This window comes from Protopterus annectens, chromosome 1.part2 (assembly GCF_019279795.1).
Source record: "Protopterus annectens isolate FY-2018-M chromosome 1.part2, PAN1.0, whole genome shotgun sequence".
NCBI classification, from domain to species: domain Eukaryota; kingdom Metazoa; phylum Chordata; order Ceratodontiformes; family Protopteridae; genus Protopterus; species Protopterus annectens.
Window position 1 is genome coordinate 315,537,106 of NC_056727.1, and position 24,546 is coordinate 315,561,651.

Sequence of the window (24,546 nt, forward strand, 5' to 3'; positions counted from 1 at the left end):
TCCTCAGCCATTTTAAGCATCTGCTTTTTAGGCATGGAGCCTGGGGATGGGCCCTGTGCAACAGGCCTCTTGAGATGCATGGCTGATTTGGACTTAGTGAAGGCCTTAATGGAAAAGGAAGAAGAGGGCCTAAATACACCTTGGGTGGAAGTGGACCTGTCCACATTAGGAGGCTCAACACTCACTGTGGATTCGGTGGTTGTAGTCTGAGTAAGGGCCGAGGTACCAGCGGTCTCGGGTACAGAAGACACCGCCAAGGAAGTGTCGTTGGTAGTCAGGGACTGCATAGGTGTCTCGCTGAGAACCGGACCACGTGTAGCTGGTTTTGGCGTGGTGTCGGTGGAGACCACGGACCTCGCGTGTCGGTCCTTGTCCTTTCGTTTTTTGGACAAAACGGTAGTCGGAGTATCCGACGACATTTTATAATCAAAGGCTTTACCAAAATAATGTTGGGCGAACTCCGCCCGATGCTTAATAGTGCGTTTATTGAAGGTAGCGCAAAAGCGACAGCCCGAGACGTCGTGGTCTGGGCCTAAACAAGGTATGCAGAGGGAATGGAAATCCTTATGTGGTATTTGCTTCCCACAAGAAATACAATTGTTAACTTTGTCTGACATCGGTCTGAAGCAAGAAAAGTTTCCCCAACGGGGTACTTAGCTTTAATGAAGACTTCGGTTTCCGATTTTGTTGTAAATTCAGGAGCTGGCCGACCGGCACTTGCGAACTGCTTCTGCTTCGGGAACCGCGTGGCAAAAAAGACTGAAGAATATGGCGTCGGCTGTGATTTATATACCCCTGTCGCACTGACGTCAGGGAAGAAGGCGACAACAACCGACGGCGGACCAAGACTTTGGAATTCAGCCGACCGGGGGACCGCCTGATGGCAGAGAACCCATATGTGATTACTGCAGCTGTATGCACGGTGAATATCTTTATCTGATAGGGTGGGACACCTGGAAATGGAGTTTAAGGGATGAGGGTTCTGAAAATGGAATTTGATAATCTTTTGATGTTATCCTTCTTACCCATCTGTCTTGGTTCATGGTAAACCACTAGTGAGGGTAGAGGGATAGGAGTTCTCCAACTACCTTCAGAGTGGCACAGTCAAACAGCTCGTGTTCTGAGGTTACCTGTCAGAGACGGGCCCCTGGAATCGCGGGTTCTATATACTTCCTCAGCCTCTGGGTCTGCACCTACTGAAGTGGCCTTTTCTGCCACTGCCAGCCCTGTCAGAAGAGGAGTCATACTGATGGCATGAGTTACGAAACCAGATCGAGCGCCCTTTTGGTTCCTACTAAAGGTGCACTGAGGTGTCTCAAACTTCACTCCTGTTGCACAGATCATCTGCCATTTTGCTCACACTTCTGTATGTGTTCTTTAACAATCTTACCAAACAAGGTGGCTCCTTCAAAGGGAGCACCGTAAAGGATGCCTTAAATTAGTCTGCAAAGTAGTACAGGTGCACCTAAATGTGATGCTTCATGGTGATGACTGCTCCAGGTGCCTTCACTGCTCCATTACCTGCATTATGTAGCAGATACATGGACAGGTTGGTGATATTTAGACACTGTGGATAGAGCTGCCTGAAGCTGCTTCTGTGATTCTGGCATGAGGGCAAAGGTACTGCAAACATATGTCCACTTTTCCCAGTCCATCAATAGCCCAAGACTCCTTAATAGGTGGATGAATAGATGAAAAATCTTATGACAACTCTATTTTGATGGCTGTTGCAATAATGATGGAGCTCACTGGAGGTGTTTTGGCCCAAAAGTTTTATTTTTAGAGGGTCTAAGTACCTTGTTGGGCTTCCGGGGGATGGACTCACATGTGTCAGTTTCCTGCCATACTATATTCACTATTAACTTCACCATTTTGTCAACAGCTGGGACTACACAGGAAGAAGAAAGGGGTCATCCCATACCTTGTTGGGCTTCCAGGGGACTGACTCACATGTATCAGTTTCCTGCCATACTATATTCACTACTAACTTCACCATTTTGTCAACTGCTGGGACCACACAGGAAGTAGAAGGGGTTATCCCATATGCTTCAAATAGTACTGCTTTACCCTGAGAGGGAGGTTGAGTTTATCAGGTTTCCCTCTGCCTCATGAAGTCCAGAATCTTTTCAAAGGCACATCATTGGGAGAGGATTGTGGGGATCCCTCTCTATCATCTGAATTAGCATCTGATGTGACAGACTCATTCGGTGAGTTGACATGGGGATGATGCTCCTGAGTCCTCTGAAGGCTGTTACTGCTGTAACATAGAATGTTTGAAGCCAACGGGGAGAATCTGCTCAGATGATGCCTGTTGAGAAGATGGATCCAAAGACCAAGGTTACAGGATGAAACCATACATGGAGAAGCCCGTGGCTTTGCCTTATGAGACAAGATGATTCTCCCCAACACTGCGAACTTCTGTAGGATCCAAAGAAATCACATTTGTGGTCAGATCCAACTCCTTGAATGGGGAGAAAGCAAATGACCTTGCTGGATTTCTCATATCTGACTGAGTGGATGATATCGAGGAGGGGATAACAGCAGAGGTATCAATGACAGATATTTCTGACAATACCAAAGGAGCTGTACATCCAACTCCTCAGCTCCAAGACTCCATCAATGGGTCCGAGTGAAGCCATAATGGTAGAGTCTAATCCAAACTTCCAGGAGCCATAAAAACAAATCTAAAGCCACTTGATCCAAGTATCCATACCGATCTGAGGGGACCATAGCTAAAGGGCAGAATGGTGAGGGTGACCCCCATCTTGATTTAGGTTCACAGAAACTTCTACAGCAGGTGATGCAAATCCATTCCAGAGGCACTGTGATAAGATCTAAGCAACTTTGTCAACTGGGCTGATTCAGGTCTGGAAATCCACTCTGTTGGGAAAATTATGAATCATAACTGGTGCCAGTGGTTCTGGATCCATTTGCAGGGTACAGGTCAGAGTTCAGGCTAGATTTTTTCCAGTCTAGGAGCCTTCAGCATTGAAACTGGACCAGAAAACTTTGCTGGACATTTATTTGGCTGCAAGTCCTTAGGTTTTGGAGGTTGTTAGTTTGCTCCAAATTTGCAGGAAGAAGAGCATTGAGGATAAATTTATCAGATAATGCTCTGTGCCTGAAGGCAACACAGATGTCAATAAAAGAGTTAAGTCTAAGCATAACTTTGGCTCTGAGGGTGAATTTTATGTCCACATTTACAGCATTTTTTGAAACTTGCTTTTTGATCCCTGTTGAATTGCAAAAACTCTCTGTGAAACAGACACAACACTGCACTCTTGTTAAATGACAGAAATACCATTATCCAAATCTAAAAAACAGCCTACACACAAATACTATTAAATCCTAAATACTTAATTACTAAAAATCTTATAAAAGTAGAAAGCATAATAATTAGCAGCAAACAACTGTACTATCAGCTAAGAGCTGTCCCAAGGCCGGCTGCCAGAAATGGCAAGATGGCACGAGGCCAATAACAGAAGGGCTGACTAAGCTCTATCTATAGATAAACATCTTGAACTAGAAGCAAAAACTAGTACTACTGTATTCTACTAAATACTAAACGGTCATATGCCAAAAATTTTTTCACAAGACATTATCCCAGTAAGAGGCAGATGACTTATCTGGCGAGATTTTTGATGCTTCTCCAAGAGGTGATAAAGAAGATCTGAGTATGTGGGGTGGAGCAAGGCATTATGGGTTAATGAGTTAGGAATGGCTTGATGCTGGTGCACTAAATCAGCAGGTTTGGAGCCATATGTTGACTCAGACAGACTGAATGAATAGGTTTTTGGATTGCTTTAATGTGCGGCTACTACTTTGGGGAATAAAGCTGAAATGCATTGTGTGGTCCTCAGTTTATCCCAATCAAACATCTGAAGTGGTAATAACTGTTGGGTGAAGAAGGTGGCAGGGGTTGTCTGTAGATTAAAGTAACTAACCCTCTTGTTGTTTACTCAGTTTGAACCATCACTAATCTTCCTTTCAGGACTATTGCGCATTATAAGTAAAATTAATACTTTATTTAGATTACTGTATGTTTCTGAGAAAGAAACTTAAAATACATTACTGTAACTATTATTATTACAATTATCATTATTATTTGTTTTTCACCTCAGTCACACATCAGCTGTGAACACAGTCAGTAAACCAGCTGTAAGGAGACCATCTGTGGGTAAAGTTGATTTGCTGCTGCTGTTGCTTGATTATTAAACAGCAGTCACTGACCTGACATGACAGAAGTACTATCACACAATGAACTGTAATGAGTGTAAAATTAGTATTGCTTTGGCCTCTGCATGTCGGTGTGTGCGCATGTGTATTTGTGTGTTGTGGAGTTGCACTGCATGTTGATGTGTGAGCGTGTGTATTTGTGACTGTGTTGTGGAGTTGCACTGTATTTAGGACTAACAGGATGGACACAGTTTCTTTCACTTTACATCACAAACATCAGCACTGCATGCAATAAGTGACTATCATTAGCGGTATAGCAGGAGCAGAATGTGTGTGAAAGCAACTGATCATTGGCACAGTAACACGCTGTATAGCATGGTCATCTCACGGCACTCTGTTCTAGTGGTTGTGGCTTCTTCTGTGTGGAGTGAGCGTACTGTCCCTTTTCTGTATACATTTATTCATGAGCTCTGTTTTCCTCCATACTATATAGACACAATATAAATAAACAGCCATTCCTCAATTTGTCTTTAAGTGTGCAATGTGAGTGTATGTGTTTGTGTCTGACTGTCATGTGTGCAACATTTTACATAGGTAAGACTACTCAATGTCTTTGTGAATGGATTAGTGAACACATATAGGATATTATTTTTTTTAAGAATGCTCTTGCATTGAAGCATGCAAATTTATGTGGCAATTGAGATGTACTTGTACCACATGGTTTAAATGACATCATTTAGAAGTATTTTTACATTTGAAAATTCTAACTGTGCAACAGTGAGACTTGTGGATATATACTTAAAAATGTAAAATAATGCTTACATACATTTTAAGAGGTATTTTAGTGTTGGTTGTTTGCTATAACTGTTGTTGATATTTAATTGGCGAGTTGATTATCATGTGACTGTGTTTCTTGTTAAATTTATGTTGTTACAAGTGTTTTATTCTGAAAATGGATTTAACTGTAAAGGACAAAAGTGCTAAATAAACTACTTGTTGGTTGGTCCAACCTGCAGTGCACTGTTTGGTTACCAGTTTGTTTTTTGTACCTGCTTAGACTTATGTTTAGTTACTGTATTTTTTTGTCTTCATCTCAATATGTCATCTCCTAAGATGTCTGGCACCCAACAGAAATCTGATCAACTATGGAATAAGATTGGTAACCTTAAATAACTAATTCAACAATTCACTAATGCCATTATTAATGCTTGTTGTACTGCTGGTGTTGAAACCTTAGTACATGATACTTTCTCATTGTCCAGTTCACTAAATGAGGACATTGCTTTTACTGCTGGTTCTAGTACCTCGGATGGAAGTTTCTCCACCTATTTCACTGACTTTGGGAAGAAACTCAACAAACATTGACATTTACAGCTGAAATTTTTTATTTTAAGGAAAGCAATCATGTACAATGTGTGCCAAAAGGGCTTACATACCGGAAGTACCCCAATAGGTTAAAAAAGGGCTTACCACTTTTCTGTGAACTGAGTGACATGTTGATTGACAGAAGTGTGAGCTCATTTCTGCCCTTACTAAACATAATGAAGATGAGCTTTAAAATCTAGTTAAACACATTAGCCATGTTGACAATTTACCATTTGAAATCAATTCTACTAAGTACAACAATATTTTCAAGAAGGTGGACAATTAATGTGATGACATTAAAAAGATCAAAAAACTTTAAAGGATTGGATGCAGTATGATGAATGGCGGGCACACCCTAATCCCCCTATTTCCTAGAGGTATGACAGTGAGCAAGCGAACACTGTTTTTTTTTTTTTTTTTTTTTTTTTTGGAGGGGTTGTTGATAGTATTGATGAAACAATGAAACAGAAGCACAGTCTAATTTTGGGGGAAAGTTTTTTAAACAAGCAAGATTACTCATCTCTGAGAAGCCTGGAGAGGCTAGTAAATCAGCATAAGAATTCATCATGTCAGAACTGCCCACAGAGAAACACTTATATAGGGCTGGATGTGCACAATAGGGAATCCTTAATTTGAGCTCAGGCTATGATCGAAGAATACAGATTGTATGGCATTTGAAGATGAATGTCACTATGAAGGTATTACTTTTAAAGACAGAAATTTTAACATCTTTAATTATAGTTTATTAGATTTAAATCCAGTGTATTCTAAACTGTTTAAACAAGAGTTTACTTTTGGCCTGTCAACTGCCAGTCAGCTTTTACAGGTCTTAATAGACTTGAGAGTTTTTAAGAAAAAAATTGATTTGACTTTATTTTTATTTTTGACAACTATATTAACACTGGTTTTGATGGCAGTTTTAATAGAAAAAATACTTTCCAGCCCTCTACACACCTTTTTCCCTGTTTATTTTAACAAAATTGAGAAGCTGACCACAACTGACAACTGTTGTCATATAAGATAAGATATAAGATTTAATGGCTTAAGTCTAAAGTAGTTATTCTTTACTGACATGAAACCACATGAAACCTAATGTGATTTCTGAAGAAAGGTACACCATCAAAGCTAGTCATGCACCCTGCATGTACAAATAGCAGAGAAAATGACTTATAATGGCAGCATGCCTCAAATAGTTGCTAACTGCAATCTACTATTTATTTATTGCATTTGTATACCAGGAAAGTTTTGCGCATGTTCAGTGGAAGCATTGGAATTTACTGTATTGACTGCAACCTCTCAATTCCTTGATATTCAATAACTGGAAATATTAAAAGTAGTGACTAAACTCCACCTGAAGTCTCTTGTTGTTCAAGGAATAAAGAGCAGAGAATTAATTCCATGTTTCATTACTAATGGTGAACTAAGTCCCAGCACTTAGGAGCACTTTCTGTACATAGGAGAGTAATCTATGAGAAATAAAAAAATGGTAGAAAGGCTTGAAAGTATGTATTAGCTCTTTTAGTTTTTATTTATTTATTAACATATTTCCTTTGTTGACTATGTAGGTGAAACTAATTTCAGTCATGACCAGGCTCAGATAAAACAGATGTGAAGGTTACATTCACACTTCTTACTGAAGTACTTTATAATCACTCCGTACAAACATCTCTTTGCAACCAACTAATGATATCATGTTATTAGAAAGTTAAGTCTTGAAGAAATATGATTTTACAAAGTGTGCAATTTTGGAAAGAGGCAGAGAAAACAATTTTACATACATATGATTACACAAACGTTTTATATACAAGTACACATACGGGAGGATCTGAAGGATAAAACATGATTTTTTCTTCTTTTTTAATGATTTCAACAAGTGTATAACTCTGCCACAACTTGATATTTAACATTTTCAGCTCAGATTTTCAACATACCACCCATCAGCTACCGCTGCCTGACATGACACTAAATTTATCTAATTTGGATTCGGAAGGCAATTTTAAAATTCACTGCAAAATGGTATTTACAAACTGAATTGTGTAATGGTATGAAACAGTTTAACAGAAAAGTTCCTTAAATGACTACCTTGCAAATTTTAATCCAAAGTCCTATTTCTTTTAAAAGTACAAACATACACTGCAATCAATTAGTTAAAAACAGCCAGAGGAATAACTTTACATTAAAACATGCTACAAAACATACAAGTATCATAAATAAACCATTAAACATAAAATTCAAACAAAAAAAGTAAATTTTATAAGTGCAATAAGGGGCATGGGGTTGTGCAGAGAATAAATATTACTATATGCTCTGTGCCTCAAAACACCCCTGGGTGTGTCATAATAGCTATACCTTGTGCCTTACTGTTAAAAAATATGTACATGTATGTACATATGTGTGTGACATATATGTACAGGTATATACATGTGTGAGAGTTTTTCTCTCTCGATCTCTCTCTCTCTATATATATATATATATACATACATATATATACATATATATATATATATATATATATATATATATATATATATATATATATATATATATATATATATACACACACACAAAATGTAGGTATGTACATACATGCATAAAACAAAAATGTTTATTTTATAAGTCAGTAATGATATATGAATACCCAATAGCATTTTTGCTTTACAGTCAGAAAGCAAAACTGATATAAGTAACAAAATCAGCATAATGTAACAAACACTCATCATTCAAGACAAATGTCACAAAGGTACACTAACAAGATATTAATGCCACACTATGAGAATGCCATACCTATTGTTGTTCCATCCAGCCCCATAAGGCATTTTAAGACCCTAATAATTTGCTGTGCAACAGGTGATGACATCGAAGTAGCATAAACAGCACTGTGGGAGTTGACTCGTAGATAATCAACAAGTTCCTATTAAAAATCAATAAAACATTTCGGCAGTTATCATATGTACCTCAGAGGTCCTAAAATACATGTTTCTTTAATGACAGGTTATCAAATCTACCCAGTACTTTACAAATTGTTGTTTTACAACTGATGAGCAGAGATCTTTGGTCTGCTGTGAGAAATGGAATGATACACATACATTAAAATCTGCTGCAGTAACATACTGTTTATAGCATGCTACAATTTCAGCTCCACTTGCTGTTTTACTTGCATGATTTGTACAGTATACTAATCAGTGCTGGAAGAAAAAGGACAGAAAAATAAAAAACATTTACTGATATTTGTAGTAGCTTACACTGCTTGTGTTGCTGTAATATAAAGGAAATGAAACAGTGTATGTAGCGCGGATGACAAAGGTTTTCTGAATTAAGAAGGAGATCAAATCCTGCTGTAGGAACAATGTCATATCATAAAAGTTTTTGTGTGGATCTCTAAGTTCTGCTTTACAATAATTGGTGGTGGTAGTGTGGTTTATGCTGTATTTGCTGAATAGTACTGGATCATGATGGTGAAACCATATCCCTACCACTGACTATTGCTTTTATATTCTCTCCATAGATTTTTCTGCATGTTTTAGTTTCCACTTCATACTGCTGGTGGAGGCACACACATAAAAAGACCCTACAGTTCCAAAATGCATATGTTTATATAATAATACATTAAGTTACATAACATCTCATGGATCATACATCAAATGTGGAGTGGCACATGGGTAATTTTGGGGTTCATTTCTTTTCAGTGTGTTCCTGCAGGCTACAAAATGAAGTATCAGATTATGGTGCTCTAAACTGGTAGATTACAGCAAATTTGGTTGTGTCATCATATATACTAAGGGCCAGGGAACCAAGCATGCTTTTCTGGACAACTTGTATGTCTGGCCTTCAACTAATGGGCTCAGATTTAATTCTAAAAAGAGCTTGATAATGAACTTTGGTAATGCAATTGGGAATTTTTCAAATCCTGTTAATAACTGTTTGTCAGATCATGTGTCTATCGAGAACTTGGAACAACTAATGATGATAAATTCAATGTATAGCAAATACAATTAATCATAAGACATTATACAAAAATTCACTCCATTTTTGTTTTTTCAAAAGTTGAGAAGGTATTGATACTACTGTTTAAGAGTATAGTGCAGCCCACAATGAAATATATCAGTTTTTGCAAATACTTAATTAATTCATTCATTTGCCTTGAAAGAATACAGAAATTTTATACACGATTTCTGGGATGCCTGGATTAAAATATTGCAAGCATCTCAAGAGGTGCAATCTTTACAAAGTTTATTATAGAGAGGCTGGGGCAAACTGATTTATTCAGGTTTATTCATCTGAGAAAGCATAAGCATGACAGGGAACTGATCACAGTGTTTACACAACACTGGAAATCATGATTTAGTTTTATTAGATTATTTCTGCACCATAAACTGTCTTTTACGAATTACACAGTCAACATTGGGAAGTTTATGTAGAAAGTTGAGGCATGAAGCTACATGTTTTAATCAAGTATACCTGAATACAGGCTGCTTGATGGTCTATTTCTGGCCTGGAGCCTTTTTAACCCCTGTACTACAACACTGCAATGAATAACAAATGAATGTTTGAGAATAAGACTCAACACAGGCACCTCTTATGCCTTTAAATACAGAGGCTTCAGCCTAGTCAGAACCAAAAACAATGGTCAGCACTCAAACAGTGAATAATTTATTAAATATACAAAATGTATTAAAATAATAAATAGGCAAACCACTTTCAGCTCATGCCTTCATCAGTGACTTATGCAAAACAAAAAAGTGAGTCACAATATATAAAGAGCAACCATTAGGAGCACACCCTCACCTTCCACCAATACAATCAAAGAACCTCATTTAACCCAGAAGAAAAAAAGTGCACCTAATTTAACAATCCACATATGCTTCTTTTTACTAAGCAATTCATGCCAACCCAACTTATTTGGACTTTTAAAAACTATACGATAAATAGCAGTAAACCTAAAAATAGATGCAGAATATTTCAAAGTGTGTTTGTACAAAGCATTAGTCAACTTTTTTTTATTTCTGATATCACTTAAATGTTCATAGACACGTGTTTTAAATTGTCTAGAGATCTATCCAACCTAAAAAACAGAACAACTACATTGAGCCAAATAAATAACCCATTCAGAAGAGCAATTATTATAACATCAGATATCAAACACCTTAGACATATTGCAATATGAAAATTGTTTAATTATCAAAGCATGTCTACAAGCTGTATAGTGGCCACATGGGAAACAACCAGATACAGATGTACCTTCCAAAGAAAGTTGTTTACTGAGGCCCATATAAGATGTTTTCTTAAACTGATTTAAATAATTTCCAATAGTTTTATCTCACTTATAAGTAAAACGACAGCATGCTGGCAAAAGTTTAGTAAGATTATGATCAGCCCTGAAAATTATTCAGTGTTTATTAATTAAGTCACAAAAATATTGGCTATTGCTACCAAAACTGGTAACTAAATGAATTTGACTATCATATTTTTCTTTATTTTTATATTGTAACAAAGAATGTCTGTCCATAGAATGAATCAAATTGCAAATGGCAGACCTATTGTTTCCCCTTGCTAAAAAACCTGTGGTTAGGCACATCATTATGTTTATCTAACTCTGTTGTGGAAGAACAAATCCTCTTAACCCATATAAATTGTGATTTTCGGACATGGATGACAACTTTTCACATCCAAAAAACAATGAATGAAAATCCTTCCGAAAAAGGGAAGTCTCAAGTGTACCATCAACATTTTTCATAATTAACACATCCAAAAAATAAATCTGTCTGATATCAAAAGAAATAGTAAACTGTATACCCCATTTATTGTCATTTAAATACTGCAAAAACTTATTTAAGTATGTGACATCAGACTTCCATACAAGTCAGCAGTCGTCAAGATAATATCGCCAAATATCCATCTCATCCGTGTAAATATTATGACTGGAATTATAAGTTAACTGTTCTTCAACATAACCCATAAAAAAGGTCAGAATAAATGGGGGCAAAGGAAGTCCCCATAGCTGTACCCTTAAGCTGCAGATAGCAATTCTCATCAAAATAGAATACATTTTTGGTTAAAACATGCTCAGTTAAAACAAAGCAGAAGGTATTGAATCCTGGAATGTAAATACATAACTTATTTAACCAAAAATTTCAGGCTTTTGGCCTTACACTCTTGCACATGTACTTGTGTAGCTTGAGTTCTGCTGAGTTCAGCTTAGTCAGATAATCCACTTACTCCTGGAGACTGCTAAACAAGTGTACCAAAGAAAAAAATGTCTACTCTTGCTTCTGTTTTGCCTGAGGATATATATAACTAATCACTGATACTACATTCCTGGTAAAGCAAAATTTAGGATTGTGAAGCAGAAAGTAGATGCCACATTCTGCCAACTGCCTTCTGCACATCCGGTGGCATAACTGATGGTGTTTCATTGTTAAATATAGTTTCTAAACTGTGGGACATTTTCATGCTGCATTCTTTCATAGTTGCTGCTGCTGCTGTTACTATAATTACTTGTTAATCTCCAACTCCTTCTGTCAACTACTGTTCAGACAGTATCAAAACACAGTTTTTCGCCACTGACTGTCTTAAACTTTAGGTCCTTGTTAAACTATTAAACTATATGACCATAACCATTTTAAGAATGGATTTTTTTAGAGGTAGAACTGTTAAGCAGCAATCTTCAGCAGCTGGACCTTAGTCTAGAACTATAGCTCTCAACCTGGAAACATCAAAAATCTGGACACAGGCCCATGAAAATAGGTACAAATCTGTATGCTGATTACCATAACATTTGCATACATAATTATGTAACCCCACCCACGCCAATGGAACTGTGGGATACCAACTTTCAAATGCAAACTGAAGAATGGACTACCAGAATATGGCCCCAAAGTTCCCCTGCACCTGCAGCCATTCCAATTTCTCATTACTTGGCTATTTTGTCCCATTTACTATAAACACTGTAATGTGCATACTGCTTTACAAATCTGTATGCTGATTACCATAAAATTTGCATACATAATTATGTAACCCCACCCACGCCAATGGAACTGTGGGATACCAACTTTCAAATGCAAACTGAAGAATGGACTACCAGAATATGGCCCCAAAGTTCCCCTGCACCTGCAGCCATTCCAATTTCTCATTACTTGGCTATTTTGTCCCATTTACTATAAACACTGTAATGTGCATACTGCTTTACTTCTACAATGATTACCTGGAGTTCATTTAACACTTTTATTTTAGATTTTATAGCACAAACACTAATATTCATCTGCTAAACAAAGAAATACAGTCTTACAATGAAAAAGTACAGTTTTGTACCTACCATAAATGTAGATGTTCGAAGATCCACATTGCTGCAGTCATAATCTGTGGGTAGTCCGCTGTCCTCGGTCGGCCCGAATACCAAAGTGTTAGGCTGGCGTCGGTCATGGTCGCTCAGATCTGATGTCAGTACGCCGTGGTACTAAAGCACATGACCGACGCCATATCCTCAGTCTTTCTTGCCCCAGATGTCAGAAGGCCTTAAAAGAAAGGCCATAGCCAAAAAATAGAAAAATACCCAATCACCAAAATAGCAACAATAGATACACCACAAATCACACAGCCACCCCAAACTACAGAGGGGAAGGAGGGAGGGTAAATTAGACTGCAGCAATGTGGATCTTCGAACATCTACATTTATGGTAGGTACAAAACTGTACTATGTTCTTCATCTCACATTGCTGCAGTCATAACCTGTGGGTAGAATCCCAAAGCAAAGGTAAAGGGAGGTTGGTAAAATCAAATAGCATTAGGAGCTGCTAACATGCCCTGTAAAACTGCAGTGGCAAACCCAGCCCTAGATTTGGAATAAAGAGGAAGATGGTAATGTTTAGAAAAAGTGTGCACTGAACTCCAGGTAGCTGCCTCCAAAATATCCTTAGTAGCTACTCCCCTTAAAAAAGCAGTAGAAGTGGCAGTAGCCCTAGTGGAATGAGGTCTGATTCCGGCCAGAACCTCCTTACCATGATGAGAATAACAGAAAGCAATGCAATGCCCAATCCACTTAGAAATAGTTTGTTTTGAAACAGGTTTTCCTTGAGACCCCAAGGCAAAAGAAATGAATAACTGTTGGGACTGCCTGAACCCTTTAGTTCTGCCCAAATAATAACGTAACTGCCTGTGAATGTCCAAAGAATGCAAAATTTTCTCCCCCTTATTTTGGGGATCAGCATAAAATGTAGGTAGATGAATAGATTGGTTTAAGGCCACATTAGAAACAACTTTAGGCATAAAAGTAGGATTAGTACGTAGTGAGACCCTATCCTTATGAAATATCAGGAAGGGTTCAACTGCCATAAGAGCCTGTAATTCAGATACCCTTCTAGCAGACGTAATGGCCAACAAAAAAGCAGTCTTCCAAGACAAAAACTTCAACTCTGAAGTAGCTGCAGGTTCAAAAGGAGGTAAAGTGAGCTTTTCCAACACAAAATTGAGATCCCAGGCAGGAGTAGGAGCTCTACGTGGGGTCTTATGTTCTTTGCCCCTCTAAGAAATTGCTTGAACAAAGGGTGAGAGAATAATGGTGGGTCACAGTCATAGTGAGCAGAAATGGCTGCAGCATGAACTTTTACAGAGGAGAAAGACAAACCCTTGTCTAATAATTCTGTAAGATACTGAAGTGAAACACTCAAATTAGGCACTGAAACATCAAAGCTCTTTGTTTTGCTCCAAAGAAAAAAATCTCCTCCATTTATCAGCATAAACTTTCCTTGTACTAGGCCGCCTGGCCTCCAAAATGACATTCAAAACTTGTTGAGGAAGCTGCGACCCCCCAGGGTCTAAAACAGAATACGCCAGGCTGTCAGATGCAGGGACTGAATCCTGACATTGCGGAAATGATTGCTTGCCTGGGACAAAAGGTGTGGAATTAATGGCAAAGGCCAAGGAGGCTCCCGTATTAAAGTCCTCAGCAGAGGGTACCAGTGCTGCCGTGGCCAATCTGGAGCTATCAGAATCATGCAAGGCTTGTCCTGCCTGACCTTTAGGAGCACCTTGGGAAGGAGAGGCAGAGGGGGAAAGACATAAATGTGAAGGTTGTTCCAACTGAATGATAGAGCATCCACTTTCCAAGCTTTTGGGTGAAACAGCTTTGTGCAAAACTTTGGCAGTTGGTAATTCAGTGGAGAAGCGAACAGATCTATGTCTGGAGTCCCCCATGCCACCGTCAACTGTTGAAAGACATGAGGATCCAATTTCCACTCGTGGGGATCCACCATCTGTCTGCTCAAAACATCTGCTAAGGAGTTCTGTGCTCCTGGCAGAAACCTTGCCTGAAGGGTGAGGTGCAAACTGAGAGCAGTCTCCCACAAAATCATAGCTTGTCTGCAAAGAGGGTACGAATGGGTACCCCCCTGCTTGTTGATGTACCACATGACTGTTGTGTTGTCTGTCTGAATCAACACTTGCCCTGGGTGAAGTAAATCCTTGAAAGCCATCAATGCAAATTGGACTGCTAACATCTCCTTCATGTTGATATGCAAATGTTGTAGTCTGGCAGGCCACGTGTCTTGAACCCATTTTCCATTGAAGTGTGCTTCCCAAGCCATGTCTGAGGCATCTGTCATTAAGATCTGACTCGCCTCTGGTCGGGTCACAGAGAGTCCCTTGTTTAGGTGACATTCCTGAGCCCACCACAAAAATTCCCTTTGGATGCAAGGTATCATCTGAATGACAGTGTCCAAATCGTGGCAGTGTTGAGTCCATACGCTTTTGAGATACCATTGTAGCTTCCTCATATGCAGTTTGGCATTGGGAAGCACCAGAATACAAGATGCCATGAACCCCAAGGCTTGAAGGACTGTCCTTGCAGTCAGCCTGGACCGTAGAGACAATTGTTGGAAGTAAAGGGTAAGATTTCTTTGTTTGTCCGGGGTCAAAAATGCCATCTGAGAGGCTGTATTCAGTCTCACACCCAGAAAGCACATGTCCTGAGAGGGTACTAGACTGGACTTTGTTTCGTTCACAGAATACCCTAGGCACCTTAACACTGCCATAACATACTGTAGATGGTGAAGTAACTTGACTTTGTCTTGAGCCAGAATCAGGCAATCGTCCAAATAAGGATAGATTTGTATTCCCCTTAACCTTAAGAAGGCTATCATCGGTGCCAGGACCTTTGTGAACACCCTGGGCGCAGTAGATAAGCCAAAGGGCAATGCAGAGAACTGATAATGTAAAGTCCCAGCCCGAAAACGCAGGAACCTCCTGCAGCTGGGCCTGATAGGAATGTGAAGATAAGCCTCTTTGAGATCCAAAGTTACCATCCAGTGATCTTTGCCTAATAGAGGCAGACGTTGTTGCAAAGTTAACATCTTGAATTTTGGAATGTCCAGGTATGTGTTGAGAATAGACAAATCCAGAATTCCAGAATTGGCCTCCAAGTGTTTCCTTTCTTTGGTACAAGAAACAGGCGAGAATAAAATCCTAGGCCTACTTCTGACGGAGGGACCCCCTGGATAGCCCCCATTTTGAGAAGTAAAGAAATCTGTTTGTGAGCCTCCACCTTTTGCTGAGAAGGAACGTCTGGCATGCCTTTGAAAGGAGGCAAGGTGTGAAAATAAAACTCGTAGCCTCGATGTATAATGTCCAACACCCATTTGTCCTGAGTGACTAAAAGCCAATTTTTCCTGAAATGTGCCAACTTTCCTCCCAGAGGAGCTGCCAGACAGGAGGGATCTGGCAGCTGGAGATACAGGTCATTGGGTCTGTTTACGAAAAGGCTGACCCCTGCCCTCACCTGAAGATTGTGCAGGGGAACTCCACGTCCTAGGCCGGAAAGAACCTTGAGCATGAGCTCTGCCCCTACCACGTCTAGATCTGCCCCTAGACTGTAAATCAGAAGGAGGATAAGCCCATCCCTTAGCAGGCCAATTTCTGCTAAACTTAGGGGGCTGCACCTGTAAAAAATCCTTAACTGTTTGCATAGACTTAGCTTTGTCTTCCATTTTCTTCAAAACTGACTCCACAGGAGAACCAAACAGAACTTCAGACTGAAGGGGAGCATCCAAAATACGAGCTTTAACATGCTCTGACAAATTCTGATCCTTAAGCCAGGCGTGCCTACGAATAACTGATCCAGTGGCAGCCACCCTGGAAGAGGCCTGAAGAGCATCAAAACCACACTGCAAAGAATGCTTACCCACCTGATCAGAGGCATGAACTAAATCCTGCAATTCCTTACACTCAATGCCCTCTGCCAAAGCATCTACCTTAGATTTCAACTGACTAAGGAGAAAGTTCTGGTACTTCAGCATATGAAACTGGCAATTCAAAGCCCTCATTGCTAGAGTGGAAGAGGTATACACTTTTTTACCCCACCTATCCAAAGCTCTAGAATCTTTATCCATAGGAACTGGATTCTTTACAACAGAAGCCCTGACACCCTTAGGTCCCTGGCTAATAGTTTCTGGGTCAGCTCTCGGGCTTTTATACAAATATTTATGAGCCTCCGGCACTCTGTAATACCTGTCTGGCTTGACCGGGGCAGGAGGCAAAGAATCAGGATTAAGGGAAGCTTCAGAGAAAACATCCTGAACAACATCCAAAACAGGGGGTATAGCCAAGGGCCTATGCTGTGGTAAAAACAAAAATTCCCTAAGTCTCTTTCTAGCATCTGAGAAATCCTGGCCTTCCCACTTAAAATGCTCTCTCATGGAATGCAGGGTTTCAGAAAAAGAAAAATCCTCTTGGGGGGGGGAGCAGAAGGACTAGAATCCTCTGCATCTGAATCAGAATAAGGAGGAAAATCCTGAATGTCTTCAGCCGAAGACTCCGAGTAATCTGAAGAATGCTCCAATCCTTCCACCTCTGGCTCCACCCTAGGCCTCTTATCTGGAGGAGGCAAAGAACCCCTGATTAAGGAAATTAAATCTTCTGCCATTTTCAACATATGCTTTTTAGGTACAGAACCTGCAGAACTAGGGCTGACGCCAGAGGAAGACAAACCAGGCCTGACCTTGGAAGGTACCTTAGAGACAGAAGTAGAAGGCCTAACCACCTTATGCAAAGGAGGGACTACAGAAACCTGAGAGGCCCCCTCAGCCTGACCCGACTCCTGAGAGGCCACATCCTGCAAAACTAAAGGCTCCCCCTGAGACTCAGCTGAAACCTCGGCTGGATCCACAGATTCCACCGTAGTTTCTAAAGAACCGGCGTCCGTAACGGACAACTCATCCTGCTTGGACTTTAACGATTTTTCCTTGCGCTTCTTAGCGGTAGCGGGCGTCGGAGGATCCGACGGCATATTGTAATTACACCACTTACCGAAGACAAGCCTAGCACAATCTAACCTGCGTTTAATGGTGCGCTTATTAAATCTAGCACAAAAGCGACACCCGACTACGTCGTGCTCAGGCCCCAAGCAAGGAATACAAAGAGAGTGGTAATCCCTATGAGGTATCTGTTTCCCACAAGAAATACAATTATTCACTTTTTCTGACATCCGGATTTAACTGAGGCAAGAAAAGACAAAAATATTCCCCAACGGGGTACTTAGCTCAACTTGGTCTTCGGTCTGAAACTCAGAATACGAAAATTTCAGGACGCCGAACGGCACTTGCAAAACGCTGCTTCTGCTTCGGACCATGCGGCAAGAAAGACTGAGGATATGGCGTCGGTCATGCGCTTTAGTACCACGGCGTACTGACGTCAGATCTGAGCGGCCATGACCGACGCCAGCCTAACACTTTGGTATTCAGGCCGACCGAGGACAGTGGACTACCCACAGGTTATGACTGCAGCAATGTGAGATGAAGAACATCAGACTTAGCATTAAAAAGTACAGTTGTGTACACTTACCATAAATGTAGATGTTTGAGTGTGTTCACTGTTGCAGTCATTACATTTGGATAATCTGCTGGCAGGTTGTCCTCAGTCAGCCTGATTAACAAAGTCTTGGGTCCTGCGTCGGTTGCTGTCCCTTCTGCCATGATGTCAGGTTGTCAGGGGTATAAAACATGCAGCCGATGCCATTACATCAGTTTTTCTTCCCCAAAATGTCAGGTGCCCCCCAAATGGGGAGCAAAATATATAAATAAATAAATATATATATATATATATATATATATATATATATATATATGTGTGTGTGTGTGTGTGGAATAAAACAAACATATACCTCCAAACAAAAGCAAATACACCAAAAATACTTTTAAAGATAGTAACAGGAATGAGAGGTATAGCTAGAGAAAAAACTAGGGCTGGAGGGAGGGTAACGAGGACTGCAACAGTGAATACACTCAAACATCTACATTTATGGTAAGTTTACACAACTGTACTATGTTCTTCGTGTTTCACTGTTGCAGTCATTACATTTGGGTAGAATCCCAAAGCTATGGTTGGGAGGATGAATTTATACAGCATTAGCAGCAGCTATAAGGCCCTGCAGGACAGTAGTTGCAAAGCCTGCTCTGGATTTAGAGAAGAGAGGTAAATGGTAATGCTTGGTGAACGTATGAACTGAGCTCCAGGTAGCAGCTTCTAGAATGTCTCTGGTAGGAATCTTAGTTGTCTGTGTACATCCAGTGAATGCAGAATCCGCTCACCTTTGTTCTGTGGATTTGGGAACAAAGCTGGCAGATGAATGGCCTGATTAAGGGCCACACTAGACATCACTTTAGGCATAAAGGATGGATTGGTCCTGAGAGCCACCCTGTCTGGATAAAAAATAATGAAATGCTCCACTGCCATAAGTGCCTGTAGTTCTGAAATCCCTCTTGCTGAAGTGACTGCTAAAAGAAAAGCTGTTTTCCAAGAGAGAAATTTTAGGTCCACAGTAGCAGCTGGCTCAAAAGGAGGTAGAGTGAGTTTTTCCTGGTGCTCTCCTAGGAGGTCTTAAATTTTTGGCCCCTCAGAGGTACTGCTTTAGCAGAGGATGAGTAAAGAGGGGAGGCTCTGTGTTGTAATGACCTGAAATGGCAGAGGCATGGATTTTTATGGAAGAAAAAGATAGGCCCTTGTGAAGCATCTCAGTTAGGTATTGCAGAATCTGAGGAATATTTGGGCATTGCTGTGCTTATTCCTTGTGCTTGGTTCCAGGCACAGAATCTTTTCCATTTGTCAGCATAAGATTTTCTAGTACTAGGCCTTCTAGCCTCCAAAATGACATCCATCACAGGTTTGCTGAGAGATGTAACTGGTGAAATTAGTTGATTAGCCATGCTGCCAGATTCAAAGTTTGGAGCTGAGTGTGCAGAATTTGATAGTTCTGCTGAGGCAGTAGGTAAGGTGTCTGAGGCAGGTACCACAGAGGAAGGTGCGACATATTGCACAGGAGTGGGTACCAGTGTTGGCAAGGCCAGTCTGGAGCAATCAGAATCATTTTTGTTTTTTCCTGTCTGACTTTTAGTAAGACCTTGGAGAGCAGAGGCAGAGGTGGAAAGGCATAGACTGATAGGTTTTTCCAGCTGAAGGATAGAGCATCCACTTTCCAAGCTTTTTTGTGATGAATTCTTGTGCAAAATTTGTCCGACTGATAGTTTTGGGGTGACGCAAAAAGATCTATGTCTGGGCTCCCCCATTTGTGTGTCGACATGCTGAAGATTTATGGATCCAGTTTCCATTTGTGTGGGTCCATAAGATTTCTGCTTAGTTCGTCTGCCAGAGTATTTTGCTTTCCTGGCAGGAATTGAGCTTGTAGATGTATTTGATATGTCAAGACAGTGTTCCACAATGCCATGGCTAGTCTGCAAAGGGGATAGGAATGCGTACCTCCCTGCTTTATGTACCACATGACTGTGGTGTTGTCTGTCTTTATCAGTAGTGTCCTGGATGAAGATAGTCCTTGAAGGCTGTCAGAGCATTCTGTACAGCTAGCATCTCTTTCGGATTGATATATAGGTGCATTTGATTTGGGCTCCATTGGCCCTGAATGCATCTCCCTGCCAGATGCGCCCCCCCCCCCCAAGCATAATCTGAGTAGTCTGTAGTCAGGGTTTGGGCAGCAAGGGGTGGAGTGAATGACAGTCCCTTGTTTTGGTGGCAGGAACTTTAGTTGCAGGCAAGGAATGATAGGAATAATTGTTTCCAGGCTGTGACAATGTTGACTCCATAAGCTTTTTAGGTACCATTGAAATTTCCTCATATGCAGTCTTGCATATGGAATTAGATGAATACAGGAGGCCATGAACCCTAAGGCCTGCAGAATTTGTCTTGCAGATAGCTGGGTTTTTGTGGCCACCTGTTTGAAATAAGTCATCAACTGAATTTGTTTTTCTGGCGTAAGGTAAGTCATCTGGGCAGTTGTATTCAAGCTTGCACCCAGGAATGTAATTATTTGAGAGGGTACCAGTTGTGATTACTTTTTGTTTATGGTGTACCCTAGACAAGTTAGTAGCCTTTTTACAAACACCAGATGTTTTAGAAGAGTGTCCTTGTTCTCTGCCTGAATTAAACAATCGTCCAGGTATGGATAAATTTGAATATTTCTTTGCCTGCAAAATGCCATTACTGGTGCCAGGCACTTTGTGAAGACCCTGGGCACAGTAGATAAGCCAAAGGGTAGTGCAGAGAACTGATAATGCAAATAGCCTGCTTTGAAGCGGAGGTATCTTCTACAAGATTCCCTGATTGGGATATGCTGGTACGCCTCTTTTAAGTCTAGAGTTACCAACCAGGCATAGTACAGTTGTGTACACTTACCATAAATGTAGATGTTCGAGTGTCTTCACTGTTGCAGTCATGACTGTAGGGTTCTTTGCAGTCATGACTGTAGGGTTCTCCCTTGCCAGCAGGCAGTCCTCGGTCGGCCAGAATCCCAAAGTCTGGGTCCGGCGTCGGCTGCTCAGCCATGCTCCCTGACGTCAAAGCGCCAGGAGTATAAAGCTGACAGCCGACGCCATGTTCTCCAGTTTTTCTTGCCCCAGATGTCAGGTGTTCCAAAATGAGTAAGATCCCATACCCTTTGCAAATACACCTCAAAAGAAGGGTGAAGAAGGGAACCACACAAAAGAAAAAATAAGAGGGGACAGGAGGGAGGGTAACCCAGACTGCAACAGTGAAGACACTCGAACATCTACATTTATGGTATACTATGTTCATCGTGTTTCACTGTTGCAGTCATGACTGTAGGGTTGAATCCCAAAGCAGAATAAAAGGGAGGTGGTCATAAAGTAGTGGGGGCGGCTAAAAGGCCCTGCAAGACAGCAGAAGCAAAGCCTGCCCTAGACTTAGAGTAGAGAGGTAGAGTGTAGTGCTTGGAAAAAGTATGCACTGAACTCCAAGTAGCAGCTTCCAAAATGTCTTTGGCAGGAACTCCCCTAAGGGAGGCAGCTGAAGTGGCAGCAGCTCTGGAACAGTGAGTCCTTATACTCCCTGGGATTTGCTTTCCATGGTGTGAATAGCAAAATCTGATTCCATGAGCAATCCATTTAGAAATGGTCTGTTTTGAAATGGCTTTACCTTGGGAACTTGAAGCATAAGAAACAAACAATTGCTCTGATTTCCTAATGTCCTTGGTTCTGTCCAGGTAAAAACGTAGTTGTCTGTGTACATCCAAGGAATGCAAGATCCTTTCCCCCTTATTTTGAGGACTGGGGAAAAAGTTGGCAAGTGAATAGTTTGATTTAAAGCCACTTTGGAAACCACCTTAGGCATGAAAGTAGGATTAGTCCTCAAAGACACCCTGTCTTGATGAAAAATAATATAAGGTTCCACAGCCATGAGAGCTTGCAACTCCGAAACTCTCCTGGCAGAGGTAAGAGCTAACAGGATGGCTGTCTTCCAAGATAAAAACTTGATGTCAGATGTGGCAGCAGGCTCAAAAGGAGGTAAGGTGAGTTTTTCCAAAACATAGTTGAGATCCCAAGCAGGAATGGGTGGAGATCTAGGGGGCCTTAAGTTCTTAGGTCCTCTGAGAAACTGTCTCATGAGCTGATGGTAAAAGATTGGAGGGTCTGTATTACAATGAGCAGAAATAGCAGAGGCATGGATCTTTATGGAAGAGAAAGAGAAACCCTTATGTACGAGGTCTGTCAGGTAAAGTAAAATTAGAGGAATGTTAGGAATAAGAGGATCTGAATCCTGAGCCTGCATCCAGGAGCAAAATCTTTTCCATTTTCCTGCATAAGATTTTCTAGTGCTAGGACATCTGGCTTCTAAAATGACATCCATAACCTGCTTGGGTAGAAGAGAATGAATCAAAGACCCTGGATTAACCAGGCCACCAGGCTGAGAGTTTGGACATGGGAGTGCAGAACCTGACCCTGGTGTTGGGACAGATGGTTCGGAGTCTGTGGTAATACCCAAGGGGGCTCCAGACAAAGGTTTTTCAGTGTTGGGTACCAAAACTGTCGAGGCCAATTTGGGGCCAGCAAAATTATCATCTTGGGCTTGTCCTGCTTGATCTTTAATAACACCCGTGGAGGAAGAGGTAGAGGCGGGAAGGCATACCCCAAGAGGTTTCTCCAACTGAATGATAGTGTATCCACTTTTCCAAGCTAGTTCGTGGAATGTCCTGGTGCATAAAACCTGTAGTTGATGATTGAGGTGGGATGCAAAGAGGTCTATGTGAGGACATCCCCAGACTGCTGTAATCATCCTGAATATTTCGGTATCCAGCATCCATTCGTGTGGGTCCGACAGGTTTCTGCTCAGAATGTCTGCCAGGAAGTTTTGCTTCCCTGGTAGAAACTGAGCTTGAAGGTCCAGTTTGCAAGCTAGAGCTGTGTTCCATAGATTCATGGCTAGTCTGCAAAGGGGATAGGAATGAGATCCCCCTTGCTTGTTTATGTACCACATAACTGTGGTGTTGTCTGTCCATATCAGTAGCTGTCCTGGTTGTAAAAGATTCCTGAAAGCCCATAGAGTGTTCTGAATGGCTAACATTTCCTTTAAATTGATATGCAGGTGCTTCTGATCCTTTGTCCAAAGGCCCTGCAGACAGTTGCCCTGAAAATGGGCTCCCCATGCATAATCTGAAGCGTCCGTGGTTAGTATCTGAGTGGCTGGAGGCAGACTGAAAGGTTTTCCTATGTTTAGAGTACATGCCTTGGACCACCAAAGGAATTCCTTTTGAAGACAAGGCAGGACGGTGATCTGTATGTCTAAACTGTGGCAATGCTGAGTTTTCCTCATATGTAGTCTTGCATATGGTATGAGAAGGATGCAGGTGGCCATGTAACCCAAAGCCTGCAGGAATTTCCTTGCAGATAGCTGAGTTAAAGCTGCCAAGGTTTTGAAAGTTGAAGCCAGCTGTAATTGTTTTTCGGATGTCAGAAATGCCATCTGGGTTGTTGTGTTTAGAAGAGCACCCAGAAAGGTTATCTGTTGTGAGGGTATCAAATTTGACTTTTTTATGTTTACAATGAATCCCAGGAACTTGAGAAGATTTTGAACAAATTCTAGATGCTGGAGTAAGACATCTTTGCTGTCTGCCTGAATAAGACAGTCGTCCAGATAAGGGTAAATTTGAATTCCCTTGAGTCTGCAATAAGCTACTACTGGAGCCAGGCATTTGGTGAAGACCCTGGGCGCAGTAGACAATCCAAAGGGCAGTGCAGAGAATTGATAGTGCCTCGATCCGGCCTTGAACCTGAGGTATTTCCTGCATTCCTGCCTGATGGGAATGTGTAAATATGCCTCCTTTAAATCCAGAGTTACCATCCATGTATTTTTGGTCACCATTGGAAGTAGTTGCTGCAGAGTAAGCATCTTGAATTTTGGTATTTCGAGAAAAGTGTTCAAGACTGACAGATCCAGAATGGGTCTCCATGCATTTTGCGTTCTGGGTACTAGAAAGAGCCTTGAGTAAAAACCTCGTCCCCTCTCTGAAAGTGGAACCAGTTCTATGGCTTTCATAGCCAAGAGAGGTTCCACCTGGTTTAAGGCCTCTAACCATTGATGTTTTGGAAGATCCGGCCATCCGCTTGGTCTTGGTAGGGTATGAAAATGGAATTTGTAACCTCTTGAAACCACATCCAGAACCCACTTGTCTTGGGTTATATGAGTCCAATTTAGGTGAAAAAGAGAAAGTTTTCC

The 24,546-nt window shown here is 40.9% G+C and overlaps 1 protein-coding gene across 1 annotated transcript in view; it reads right to left on the minus strand.

Annotated features, from left to right (window-relative positions):
- The window catches only part of SPTLC3 (serine palmitoyltransferase long chain base subunit 3), a 1,995,977-nt gene that overhangs the window by 474,489 nt on the left and 1,496,942 nt on the right, over positions 1-24,546 (minus strand). The window contains exon 9 of the mRNA XM_044056235.1: positions 8,326-8,452. Within this exon, the coding sequence (XP_043912170.1) occupies positions 8,326-8,452 (127 nt within the window). The remainder of the gene's footprint in view (positions 1-8,325; positions 8,453-24,546) is intronic.